This window comes from Pomacea canaliculata, linkage group LG1 (genome assembly GCF_003073045.1).
Source record: "Pomacea canaliculata isolate SZHN2017 linkage group LG1, ASM307304v1, whole genome shotgun sequence".
Taxonomy (NCBI): Eukaryota; Metazoa; Mollusca; class Gastropoda; order Architaenioglossa; family Ampullariidae; genus Pomacea; species Pomacea canaliculata.
In genome coordinates, this window is record NC_037590.1 from 14729489 (window position 1) to 14743871 (window position 14383).

The following is a 14383-nucleotide window of genomic DNA, read 5'->3' on the forward strand; positions in this document are numbered from 1 at the left end:
AACAAACCACTGATTATTGTATACCACATTAAAGACGAAAATGAGCATTACAACCCGAACATTTATTCACACTCAGAGGATAATCAAAAACATACACACCCACAAAAGAGAACCAAAGACCCACCCTATGCCAAAGTAACAACAAACAACAACCGAACGGGGACAGGTAAAAAAGACGAACGGGACAAAACACCTGCACACACTGCAGCGTAGCTCTGGGGAGCGATATGGATCGCCCTTGAGACCTTCAGGCCAAGCGTTAGAATGAGAAGAAAAGTGTGCACTGTATGCTAACCCCCCATTCACTGTCCGGTACACGAAGAGCACGTATCTGTTGGTACGTATCCCGAGCAACCTGTTGTTCACGCGTACAGGTTTGCGCTGATGATCCTGGAGGACAAGACGACCAAGGCAAAGGATGGATAGATGCTTAGAACGAAGAGATTTTGGCGCCCGGTAGTGTAGTGGTTAAAACATTTGCTTGTCACCACTGCAGTGAGAAACTCAGAATTCGGATCTCCCCCCACCTCTCTCCTCCCCTAGCGTAGAAATAACCTCAAAGCGGAAGCACTTTCCTACTAACTAAACCAGACTTGGATGAAAGTTGGATGAAATGTTTAAAATTTACACTATGTCAAAAGCATGGACAATTTTCATTGTTGATAAATGTTTTATATAACCTCTCCAATTTTCGATTAAATAAAAAAATACTCAGGCAAAATCTTGGTTGGACAAATAACAACCTGACTGTTATGTTAAGATAGGTCATATCCTTGCACTTATATTCTGAAGTATTAAAAAAAAAGACTACTGACAAAGTTGATAACAGGTATGAGATCGAGTGCACAAGGGTAGCTGTTACAGTCCGACTCTCGCACTTGTCAGAGGCTGAAGCAAGACAATCGTCTGCGTGCTGTATGTTTTCTTCTAATGTAAGTCATTCTTTTTCCTCAATTGACCCGCCTGTCATGGGTCACCATCGCTAGTACTGTACCATTGTGTTTTAAGCTAACTAACCGATTTCCTCGATCATTGTTAACTTCTGCTGTTAATAGTTCTCATTCAAAAATAAAATTCATTTAAAATGTCTTCCTTTAGCTTTTATTCTTAAGAAAATTATTACTCTCTTTTTCGTTCTGTGCAAAACATGCGATCGATAAAGGTGTGGCGAACTATAATTAACAATGTAACATCGTTTGATTGATTGTGTTTAATTTCATATTTTCCTCTTAGTCCAGAAGATTAGTTTTATATTTAAAGAAAATTCGTGCTACCTTAGGAAACCAAAAACCACATAGCGTTCACTGTCGTCTAACCTTGCAGTTTATTCGTTATAAGCAACAAAAGTCATCACAGAAAAATAAATTTACTGATAGAATAGCATACTGTGGTTACTTGTTCACCACATATAATTAGAGGCATAGAACTGTATACCCCCATCAACAAAGAAAAATGTCTACAGACATAAATGAAAACGTATCTTATCTTTCTCGCGCATTCCCAAGAACGCCATAAGTTTTTATTAATAAAATTATATGTCTATCAAATACTGTCGCTTGCATAATGGGATCATCTCCACAGATGGGCGTGAGAGCGATGCCCATGACGTCATCATGGTTCTTACGAGTGCTGGTACTCACTGCTCTGGTGGGGCTACACTCGTCAGAGGCCACCCCTCTGGACGACTACGTCAACCGGCCAGACCCGCACTACTCCTATAACATCATCGCCGCCACTCGCGGACTCAACTACACGCTGTACACTGTGAACATGACGTCACAGATGTGGAAATCCAGTAAGTTCGCTGCATGCACAAATGTGCGACGGTAGATAAGAATGTACTGTCACAGTACAGCAGTCCCATAGTAGGAATATATCTGCTCTTATAAGCCATCGTTGTACAGAAATTAAGCGTGTATGCTTATGAAGTGGGAGCATCGTTATATTTTTATCATATAAGATCACTGTATAAAAGTGTAGTACAGTGCGTATATGAAAAAGCCAATGCACTGCAGTAGATGCACATATGCTAGAGCAGCTGATCACCAATTACTTTACAGAAGGAAATTTTGTTAAGTACATAAGTACTGTGTCAGGCTTCATGGTCGAGCAGGACAATTCAGTGTAGGCATATGCATACATATCAGTAATTATTGTACAGAAATAGACCTGTGTATCAAGAAGTAAATTAAATACGACAGCGTGGTATATCAAGACGATATGAAACATATGACCTCATGCACGAGATCGCCAAGGTAGATTTGATAATAATTATCTCACTAGTTCCACCACTGTCTTAACCGCATTGTTCAGTTATAACGGTTGTAGCAGAACTAGGTCAGTGATACGCCAGCACATGTCAAGGCTATATGTTGCTGAAACACACGTCTGTCCTACACCTCTTTATTATGCAATTGATCAGAAACACAAAATTTACATGTGTTTATTAGCGAATAGCAGTGGCTAGATCTCGAGACCGAGAGGCGCCGGTTCCACACCTGACCCAGCTATCAGAAATAGGTACCTGACTCCATCGAGGGTTGGAGAAGGTGGTCCTCAACAAAGTGACATCTCATTCCCCTAACGACCTGAAAAAGTTGAAGGGGGGGGGGTGACTTTTAGCATTATTTTTTATTAGTATTACAAGGCGTGCATACTTTGAGATCATTACTCAAAATGAACCAAAACAAAAAACAAAAAACCCCAAGCCAAAAAAAGAAAACCAACAACAACGGAAGAGATCGAGATCAAGGGGAGTAACAAAATAGTAAGAACAATTAAAAAATAACTCCCAACCTCCCTCTGAAAAATAAATAAACAAAAGAAACAACGAACAAAGAAATAAGGAAAAGGGATGGACCATTGTCTTGAGAACAATAAGCTTTGCGCTTGACGTTGGTACAGCTCTGGTAAGAAGTATGGGTTAGAATAGACGACCAACATTTTTAGAACAAACTCACAGAAATGCGGCAATGACTAATATTGATGCTGTATTTTAAGTCCTATTCCTGTCTGCTCTACACTTGTCTAGGTGACGTACTAAACCGCCCTCTGTGGTGGCATTACCTGTCCATCACAATCCCCGACACAATCAGGTTTGACACCGCCGTACTCTTCATCGATGGAGGCAGCAACGATGACGGGTAATAACTGATTTCTCTCCCACCTCTCTCCCTCGCTTTTTGTCTGTAATTTCCACCTCTTTCTCAGAAAGAGTTAAACTCGTGCGTCACGTTTGTATACAGATACGCTTTTGGTTCAGCTCTCTCACTGGCTGAGACCTTCAGACCTTCATAACATAAACGTATCCGTGTTAAAAAAAAAAAAATCAGCTTTAATGAGTAGCAGCATGACCACCAGGCTTGTATAAAACGTTGCAGGAGACGTGAATTTAGGTGACAAGGCTTTCAAGATGCTTAACTTTTTTCGAGAAGCCTGACGTGTACAGTGCAGTACAACATATTAATTTGAAACAAGGAACAATTATGCTTCATCTCATTTGCAATGTACAGTTCTCGCCGTCCACTATGAACACAGCCATAACTATTAGTGCGCCTACACATTTGTGTCTATGAGAAAGAACCCTGGTGAACACTAATGAGTAAGATGCACTTTTAGGCAAAAGCTTTCGCTTTCTGCCAAAATTCTGAGTGGTTCGTCATCAGCGTGTGACTCTCTGCCCCAGGCCTCCTCCGCCCACAGACAATTTTGTGGCGCTGGTCACCATGGTAGCAGCCAGCACAGGCTGTGTAACAGCCAACTTAAAACAGATTCCTAACCAGCCAGTGGTGTTTAAGGTGAAAAAGTTAAATTTGTTTTTTGAGATTACCGACTCTATCAGCGATCCGTGTGTGTGTGTCACCTGCACTCTACAGCGCCTTTCAGACGAGACAATTAATAAAATCAAAACACAGACAACAGTTTAAACTTTAGAAATATAATATAATTTAAAAATCAAAATAAAAGAAGAAAACAAAAAAATAAATAAACACAATACAAAACGATTCCTAATTTTCCAACCCCACAATTCGTACACACGTTTCTTCCAACAGTTTCAAAAGTATTCAATCCTCTCGTCCAGTTTCTCTCAAAGTCTCCACTTGAAACGGCACAATGTTTTCACTTCTAACATGTACTATATATCCACGTGAAAAAGTACACAAAGTTTCCACTTCGTCTTGTAGTTATATCCAAAAGAAAATCCAAAAGTAAACCTCAACAGTAAATCCAAAGGTAACTCCAAAAGGTAAATCCAGAAGTAAATCCATAAGAAAATTCACAAGAAAATCCAAAAGTAAATCCAAAAGTAAAAATCCACAAGAAACTTCACAAGAAAACTTCAACAGGTTCAATGTTAACAAAACACAAACAAGTCTGGTACTTCAAGTCGGTTCAGGACTTATACACACAATCCAAGTCTGGTCAGGACTTGTACACACAGGTCTACAACACCAAGTCCGTCAAGACTGGTTACAAAGCAATAGCCGTCCGCTCCGGACGCACTGACAACACCAAGAAGACTGTCCCTTCTCCCCGCTCCCGTCAAGGAAAAACCCCAATCAAACCACACACATCCAACACACTATCACCCTCTTTCCTTTGTTCAAAGTAACCACCAAACAACCTATCAACAGAACTTAATTAACACAAAGACCGGCCGGCCATCCCTGTATGGCGCGGCACGCCTCAGGCTGTTGACACTAACAGCCCCAGTGATAGGTGTTTCACCACCTTCCCTTCCCAATTACTTCTCCTTATCAAAAAAAAAAACATTTAAAAAAAAAATACATCGCAGGAGGTTTGTGACAAATAGCCCCCCACCAAAACCAACCTACGGCTTGGTTAATCTCTTATGGAGCAAACCGACTCAGGTAGTCAGCCCACATTATCCTTTCCAATAATAACTGGCACAACAAATGCCAACAGTTACAGTCACAAAGCCCACCTCCCTTCTCTCTCATGTTTACTCTGACTGTCTCAGGGCTGTCGACTTCTCTCCTCACAGAGTTGGTCGTTTTAAAAGGCTTTATGACACGTAAACCTCGTACATCTCTCCTAGCTTGTGCGTGAGTCACAACTGCAACAGGCGGTGGCGGCACTGGTGGTAATGGAGGATGAACCGACACTGGCACTTTGGTTCCATCTCTCCGCTCGATGTGGTTGCCTATGATGACAGGCACCACCAGATTGGCGAGTACAACAGCTATTGCTTCACCACAATAGAATGGACTTTGTATTCGCACTAAAGCAGTCGGACATGAGCGAACCTCATTCTTGCAAGCCATGGTTATACTGCGGTGTGTAGGTAGCAAATCAGTTGGAGCTACCAAACCTGCATCCACCACCAACACATCAGCTCCTGTGTCACGTAAAGCTTTCACACTCTTCTCCCCGACAGTAGCCAGACAATAAGGATTGTAGGACCCTGTCTCTGATTGTGCTGGCTGGTCGGCGCACCTAACCACAGTCACCTTCGAACTATTTCCAGGAACAAAACTTTGTTTTCGGTTTCTACAGTCTTTCTTTATGTGTCCTGGTTTCCCACAATTAAAACATGTGATTTCCTGAGATCCAGCTTGCTCTGTCGACTCATTCCTATCCTTTTGCCCGTAGTCTGTTCGACCTGGCACTCCTGGTGAACGTTTGGCAGCCCTACGTGCATCAGCGTAGCGCTCCGCCAACATCGCTAATTCCTTCACAGTCTTTGGTGAACATTGGCGGAGATAGATGGCCATTTCTCCTCCTATAACCTCTAACATCTGTTCTTGCAAAACTAGATCGAGCAAGTCTTCATACTTTTTCTCTTTTTCAGACAAGCTAAGCCATCTTTCTACATAACGGGTCAGTCTGGTGGCAAATTGAGGAAATGTTTCTCTGTCGAGCCTTCGTTCATTTCTAAACTGACACCTGTAGGACTCTGGAGTCAGCTGAAATGCTTCTCTCAGTGCTACTTTTACAGCCTCGTACTCTCGTCTTTCAGTGTCCGTGAGTGACAGGTACACCTCCGCTGCTCGGCCTCTCAATTGACCCCCAAGCATCACCCCCCAGCTATTTACATCCCAGTTCTGTAGCTGAGCTACACACTCAAAGCGTCCTAAAAAAGTATCTAAATCTTCCACAGCTTCATCAAACACAGGAAGCTTCACACTGTAAGTACTGATACACGGGTTAGATGGGGTTGAGCCCACTCCATTCTCTAGCCGTCGGTCATGAGTTTCTTTTTCTCTTTCTTGTTCTAATTCAAACCGTCGTTCTTTCAATTTCAGTTCTAGCTGTCTTTCTTCTTCTTCCAACCTAAGTTTCCGTTCTCTCTCTTCTTCTTCTAGCCTAAGTTTCCTTTCTCTCTCTTCTTCTTCTAACCTAAGTTTCCTTTCTCTCTCTTCTTCTTCTAGCCTAAGTTTCCTTTCTTCCAGTTGAAGTTTCTGTTCTCTTTCTCTTTTTCTTTCCTTTCTCTCTTCTTCTTCTAACTGAAATTTCATATTTCTCTCTTCTTCTTCTCTCTTTCTCTCCCTCTCTTCCTGGCGACGATCTCTCAACTCCGCCGCTACGAACTTGACCCAACTCATCACCTGTCAGACCAAGCTCTGTGGCAAGTAACTTAGCTTCAGATGTCCATCTCTGAAGTTTACCGGAGTCTCCCTCTACTTCTACAGACATTTTTTCTTTCAACTCTTCTGGATCGAGTCCAGTTGCCATGACACAAATAAAATATCACACACAATATTTAAACAGTTTAAAACAACACTACGTTCCAATACAATGAAAAAAAAAATTTCTAACCTCGTCTGAAACGACAATATATTGCCTATAAAATCCCGGACAGAGCCCCCATTAATATTGTCACCTGCACTCTACAGCGCCTTTCAGACGAGACAATTAATAAAATCAAAACACAGACAACAGTTTAAACTTTAGAAATATAATATAATTTAAAAATCAAAATAAAGAAGAAAAACAAAAAATAAAACACAATACAAACGATTCCTAATTTCCAACCCCACAATTCGTACACACGTTCTTCCAACAGTTCAAAAGTATTCAATCCTCTCGTCCAGTTTCTCTCAAAGTCTCCACTTGAACGGCACAATGTTTTCACTTCTAACATGTACTATATATCCACGTGAAAAAGTACACAAAGTTTCCACTTCGTCTTGTAGTTATATCCAAAAGAAAATCCAAAAGTAAACCTCAACAGTAAATCCAAAGGTAACTCCAAAAGGTAAATCCAGAAGTAAATCCATAAGAAAATTCACAAGTAAATCCAAAAGTAAAAATCCACAAGAAAACTTCACAAGAAAACTTCAACAGGTTCAATGTTAACAAAACACAAACAAGTCTGGTACTTCAAGTCGGTTCAGGACTTATACACACAATCCAAGTCTGGTCAGGACTTGTACACACAGGTCTACAACACCAAGTCCGTCAAGACTGGTTACAAAGCAATAGCCGTCCGCTCCGGACGCACTGACAACACCAAGAAGACTGTCCCTTCTCCCCGCTCCCGTCAAGGAAAAACCCCAATCAAACCACACACATCCAACACACTATCACCCTCTTTCCTTTGTTCAAAGTAACCACCAAACAACCTATCAACAGAACTTAATTAACACAAAGACCGGCCGGCCATCCCTGTATGGCGCGGCACGCCTCAGGCTGTTGACACTAACAGCCCCAGTGATAGGTGTTTCACCACCTTCCCTTCCCAATTACTTCTCCTTATCAAAAAAAAAAACATTTAAAAAAAAAATACATCGCAGGAGGTTTGTGACAGTGTGTGTGAGAGAGAGATACAGAATGGTGTGTGCGTGTAAACAAATGAAAGAAAGGGAAAAGTAGATAAGTAGACCAAAGACAGGTCGATAAATGTTACCACCCTTAAACCCTTTACAAACCCATGTTCACAGGCCGATCCTTCCCAGAAACAGCGAAATGAGGACGCTGTTATCGCTTGGACATGGAAGACTTTCATCGAGAATGCCAGCGATCCTGAAATACTACTTCGAATGCCGATGACCAAGGTACTAATGCAAGCCGCTAAGTTCAACTGTGCAAAAAAAAATAAATAAATAAAAAAAAAAATAAAAAATAAAAATCCACCCCAACACGATTTCGTATTTCTCAGTCTTTTTTTTAACTAAATCTGGAGAGGTCGAGTCCATGTTTGATTGTGATGTTTGTTGCATTTGATCACAGATGATATAATTCGTTACAAAAACCATTTTTATACGTTGCTTATTTTGTACTACCAGGCAGTTGTGAGGGCCATGGACACAGTCACAGATGTTGTTAACATCCTTGCTGGCAAGAACGTCAGCAAATTTTTGGTGGCTGGTGCATCCAAGGTAGATGTTTGTTTTAAAATAAAGATAAGGGAAGCTTGCTATAACTGAGTGGTGGGCTAAAGAGAGAGAAGGAGGGTTGTTTCACAGACTTAGGGCCCACCTACAGGCCGGTGAGGTAGACAGCCTGTTCTGTTTATCACAAAGTGTGCGCCCACGATAGATCATAATATTATGGAGTTAGTTATGATGCGACCGTACCGGACACACCTGGAACACAAGCGATACCTGATTGGCATAAACAGTTTATTAAGTGTGTCTTTACGCATAAAACAGCAGATGCTGCTCAACATTCTCTTACGAAAAAAAAAACACACGTTTTGAGTAGAATATTTTGTCAGTGCTTACTGTTCCAATTGCAGCCGTCTGGCATATTTATAAATACTTCGTGAGGGGAAAAAATCAGCTAAAGACGAAGCAGCTCCACAGATTCAAACGTACGCCTTCTCAAAAAGTGATGAAATCTTCATTCAACAGTTTTAACTGCCATTTCATGGTTAATGAAACGTAGGTAATGAAAGCCTTATTGTTGTGATATTTTTTATTTATTTTTATTTCTAGCGAGGATGGACAACATGGACCACTGCGAGCGTGGACAAACGCGTGGTGGCCATCGCTCCAATCGTTTTTGATCTTTTGCACCTGGTAAAGGTGGGCACTTAGATTCCTGACTTTGACATGCACATTTAACAAATAAACAAGTTTAAGAAGTATTATTCCAGATAATGCAAGTAAACCAATAAAACTGTTGCTGCTGTTGTCATAACTAAAACGAGACATTACAGACAACGTAGATCTTTACAGATTTGGTGTAAAATTTGCTTGAAAAATGATTTGTAAAATTATTTTCAAAACATTCCATTTGCAGAATCTTCATCACCATTTTCGTGCGTACGGCGGCTGGACATTTGCGTTCAATGACTACTACGAGCTGAATTTTACTGGCCAACTGGACAACCCGAACACACAGCTTATGGCTGACATAATAGACCCAATCTGTAAGTGACAAACAGGTGCTTACAGGTTTATTCCTTGTTACTCCTCGAGGAGCATAGGGCACAACAACACCTTACCAGGGGATCTGGTTTTGGGCAGCCCCCGCTCTCAGTTGGGCCCATGTGGTTCCGACGTCTTTTGCCTCACTCTCTACTGTTCTTTTCCAAGTCTGCTTTGGTCTCCCAACTCTCCTCTTCCCCTGAGGGTTCCAGTCAAGTGCCTGCCTGGCAAAAGTAAATGAAACTTATCATAAAATAAGGCACACCAAATGTCAAGAAAAGAAGATTTAGATAGTACATACCACACCAGAACGCCCGAAAAATTTCTTTGTTTCCTCGAAACAACGAACATAATAACAAAAATTGTTTCCACTTACAGCGTACAACGACCGCTTGACCATCCCGAAACTGGTGATCAGCACAGGCGGTGACGAGTTCTTTTTACCTGATGATTCCCACTACTATTACGACAACCTTAACCAACCGACGTACTTGAGGTAAAACTCATAAGACATCTAATTTTGGTACTGTATTTTTATATTTTAAGCTGAGAATGCAAATGAGATAGAACAATTCTGATTAGAAGATGCAGACAATTAGTAGAAGACGCATTTCCTGCATTCACACAGTTCAGGATTTCTGTATCTGTCTATTTTTCATTTTTTCCTGTGTTATTTTATTTAAACTGTCACATCGTCGCCATCTTGCCATCGGATTTTAGATCTGCGCGTCGGCAGTCGACTTCAAACTCTGATTACCTTCCTACAGCTGCTTCACAAACATTTTGATATCGAAGTATCACAGCAAGTTTTGCACACACTGCAGACCATTCTGCAAGGACTGAAATCATGTATCTCCAGAAAGTTCAACTTAAAATGACCCTTAGCGTGTCGCTCTCGCAAGACTTGTGTTGATGGAACATTTCTATCTGCGGAAGTTGGGTCACTGCACCGAAGATTGCGAGCTGAGCATCCATACAAATGTCATAATAACTTTCAGATATTTCAGATGCAGTACTTTATAAACTTAACATAGATTTCATGTCATGGTAAGGCTGCACACCCCATCTGTTCAGTGTGCCTATTCGTATCTAACCTTCCATTGTCTTCCTTTTATCATTACTGGTCAGCGCAGAGTGCGATCTATCTTGGTCGTGATGCTGCAATCGAGTTACAAGTGCAAATAATAATATTATTATTATTTTAGGCGTCACGTTCACTTCACCTATCGTATTAAAAAAAGGCCGAGTGATTTGAGTACTGTATTCACTCTAACTGATTTGAGTACTGTTTTGATTCAGAATCCTGCCCAACGCTGAGCACAGTTGTGCTGGTCACGAGATAAGCCTCTTCTTTGACCTGCGGGCGTTCTATCTTTCTGTTGTGACGGTAAGGTGTACTGATAGACTGCAGAGTGAGGTGTGCAGTTATATGAATGCGTATGGTAGAGTGTATACATACATAAAACTACATGTACAAGTACTTGTGTGTATCCGCGTCACCGAATGAACAAGATGTTTACACATATTTACCATGAGTTTTTTTTTTTTTAAATAAAAACCAGTGGAACCATTACAGAGACACTGATGCTTAGGAGTTCTCATCAGACACCTCGTCAGGAAAATAATTTCAACTAGTAAACAAAAGTGACCGAATCTAGACATGATGTAAAAAAAAATTACCTCAATGGTCTTCTTAAAACTTGTGTTCCGTACACAAGTTTCTCATAAAGGAAAAAAGACTGTCGTGTTATCCGAGTTTAAGAAATATTTCATAAACATATCTAAATGTTATGTCTGTTTTACATTTATTTTGTTCACGACTTGCAGGGGGAGCCTTTGCCGAAGTTGAGCTGGACCAGACAAGCTGTAAGTGTTTTGAGTTGTATTTTGGTACTTTGGTCGCAGTCGGCTTTTGCTTCAGACCTCCCTCTTGTACTATCTACTCGTACGTAGATCATACATAGGTGCCTGGAAAATATGATTGCTTCCAGAATGGATGAAAATATTACATTCATATATATTTCATCTATTTCAATAATTTATCCTTGGTTATCTTAGGAATATACAGCCACATCTGCATGAACAGACCTTTTATTTAGATTATTAGTCTCAAAATTTAGTTTGCAGCCATGCGTGTTCGTCCATACACAAACATTCCCAAAGCAGGTAGTATGTCATGATTTCAGACTTCGACTGGTGGCTTCATTCGTGTGGCTACAGACAGAACACCAAATACCATACGAGCTTATTTTGCTAAGACACTGGACGGTCTAAGGTTGGTGTATTTAGATAACATCACAAAATTTGCCTAAAGTCAGTGTTTTAGGCTATTAATGCCTGAACATGCTGTCACAGTTGATAATACCATAAAATGTGAATAGAATTGATGTGTGAATGACACCGTGAAATCTTTTCAAATATCACAAGTTTGAATCTGCTTTTAACGGATTGTATGCATTGTGTGTTTATGCTTAGGATGAGGTGGAGATTGACACCGACAACAGACCGATTAACACTCCTACATATATATCTTTGCACTTTAATGCAAATAAGTTATATCAGCTTTCATTTCTGATTATTTTTCAAGAGTTAAACTTCTACAACAACACACTACTTTTGTTCTCAACATTTTAAAAATTAACAGCAATTGTTGACTTTAATGTCATATCTGCGAAATTTATCTTTGCTTCTCCCTGATGCTAAAACCATTGGGACCCCACTGTTCATGCATCTGTTCAGGAAACAAAAACCTCAATGTTTGAGCACTCGTTCGAGTAGCAAAATAAACATCATCTGCCACTGAAGCGAGCTCGTTCAGTGCCTTGTGAACCTTATGGCCTGTACGTTAGACAGCATTTAAGACAAAGACATTAATTATGCTATGAATAATTGTGCGCTTTATGTTGGGCAATACTATAAAAAAATTTTTTCCGGGGGTCATCAGCATGCATTGTACAATGTGACACCACGGACGTGTCTAGGTGACATGTTTAAAAACGAAACAAATATTAGACCCCAAGGGGCATCCGCAAATACATAAATTGCGAAGCATTGGGCTAGCCCAAGTTAAAGCGCATATGTTCACTGGTATTCCAAATTTTACGTGGCCTCCACCTTAAGGTAAAGAAAGATACCAAGCATAAAAAATATTAATATAAAGTTTTCACTAAGGCCATACGTTTTTGTTTACTAGATATGATCGTTATAGTTTATTACAGTTAAATTAACCTTTGCACAGGATTTAAAAATAAAAACACACCCATCATTTTATTAATTTGTGTCAGGAGGGATTTCAGACTGTTGGTAGCAAGTGAAGATGATCCCACGAAGCCTACTCCACATCCTGTTGTGTGGCACTACACTCCCGTCAAAGCTCTAGTAACTATTTTCTTCTTTATTCCATATCAACCTAACAGGTTAAAAAATCAAACATTCGCTATCGCAGCAGTATAGTCATTATTACAGAGTAGACTTAACATTTAAATGCCACTTTGCACAAACTGTCAGAAACGTGAATGCACTATAGTCAAGTAGATTTAATTTTAGCAAAATTTATAAAAGAAATAATTTACACTAACTACGGATGAAAACACCTCTATTTTGATTATACATATAAAGAAATCTATTTCTTTTCATCTTAACTCCAGGGGAACAATACTTACCTTGCTGAATTTGACAACCCAGAAGAGGGCTGGCTGGCATTCTTCATCCAGGTACCTGAGAAAATGTTTCACCTACTTTGCTTACAAGTGTTGTAGTAAAAATAAGGTGACCAGACGTTTCAGGGGCGAAAGCGGGACACGTGCCGATGATGGTGTCGTCACCGTCAAAGAACGCCGAAAAAAGTGATTTTTAAAGACAACCGGGACATTTGATGGACTTGCCAGAAAGCCAGAAAGCGGGACATTGGGCGTTCCCGCCTAAAGCGGGACGTCTGGTCACCTTAAGTAAAAATAACTTAAAATGATAAATGCTTCCACTATTTTTAATGAAGATTAATTCATATATGTTCTCTGTGGGTTTGAAAAGGCAGTGCTTAATGTGAATCTATCCTTATTGCCAAAAAAGAATGCGAACCGTACATCAAGCATTTAATGATAGTGTTTCTGGAATGCAACCATCACCAACGTCCCTCCAATTAGACAACACAGACTTCCAAAGCTCATTTCTTCAGATATACAATATTCAGGATGCTGTCAGATTTTCAAATAGCTGTCATTGTACAGTCAGCACCTTATGCGTTTGTCTTCCTATCCTCAAAGTGCAGTGACTTTTCACCCATGTAATTTCATCTTTGTTCAACTTTGATTGTACATGGTATCACCATATGGAGTAACAGCGGTCTGAAAAATGTTACATGTTTTCAGATGACATTCAAGGGTGTGGCAGATGCTGTACTGGAATTTACAACAGAAGCACAGATTATTCCAGATACCTTTCCTTTTCCTGACTGTGTTGGACCAACATGTTTAGGAACACTTGTTTGAACTCTTTTTTCAACTATTCTAAACTGGAACTCTTGCTTATAAACAGACTATAAAATTAAAGAGTCATTTTATACAATCATTATTTTTATATATTCGAAATTTAAAAAAATGTGTTCATAAACTAATGGCTTCTCAACTTCAAAAAATACATTCCTAGCATTTGAACATCTAATCAAAAAGGAATACTTAAAACCACATGTCCATGAAATTTTTCATCTTTGCTCATAAAAGTTATATTTCAATCTCACCAACTGCAGAGGGATTTTTTTTTTTTTTTATTAAGCATTGTTAATTAAAAATAGTTTACTGGTATTTCATAAATGAAACATAGAGGTCTGCGTTATTCAAATAAGACTAGCAGTTTTGACTGGAGAGGTGTTTTAACAATTGATGATGGGATGTGAAGCAGCTGTAAAACAGAGAAGAAACGTTATTCCTTCATACAGAAAAACTCATCAACTTATTGACTTAAAACTTAACCCATAGCCCACCAGTACCAATCGTTGAGGGTGGGGTAGGGCTTGAGGGGGTACATAATGAGATGCAGAAGTGGCGAACGGG

At 39.9% G+C, this 14383-nt stretch overlaps 1 protein-coding gene across 1 annotated transcript; it reads left to right on the forward strand.

Moving 5' to 3' along the window:
* The first annotated feature begins 809 nt into the window (after positions 1-809).
* On the forward strand, positions 810-14152 carry LOC112553592 (autocrine proliferation repressor protein A-like). The gene is made up of 15 exons (XM_025220937.1): positions 810-932; positions 1582-1795; positions 3032-3143; positions 3686-3797; positions 7905-8018; positions 8250-8342; positions 8901-8990; positions 9208-9337; positions 9714-9831; positions 10635-10722; positions 11163-11201; positions 11522-11610; positions 12620-12713; positions 12983-13048; positions 13703-14152. Exons 1-15 carry the CDS (start codon positions 918-920, stop codon positions 13820-13822), a joined length of 1494 nt encoding a protein of 497 aa, XP_025076722.1. The 5' UTR covers positions 810-917; the 3' UTR covers positions 13823-14152.
* The last annotated feature ends 231 nt before the right edge of the window (positions 14153-14383 follow it).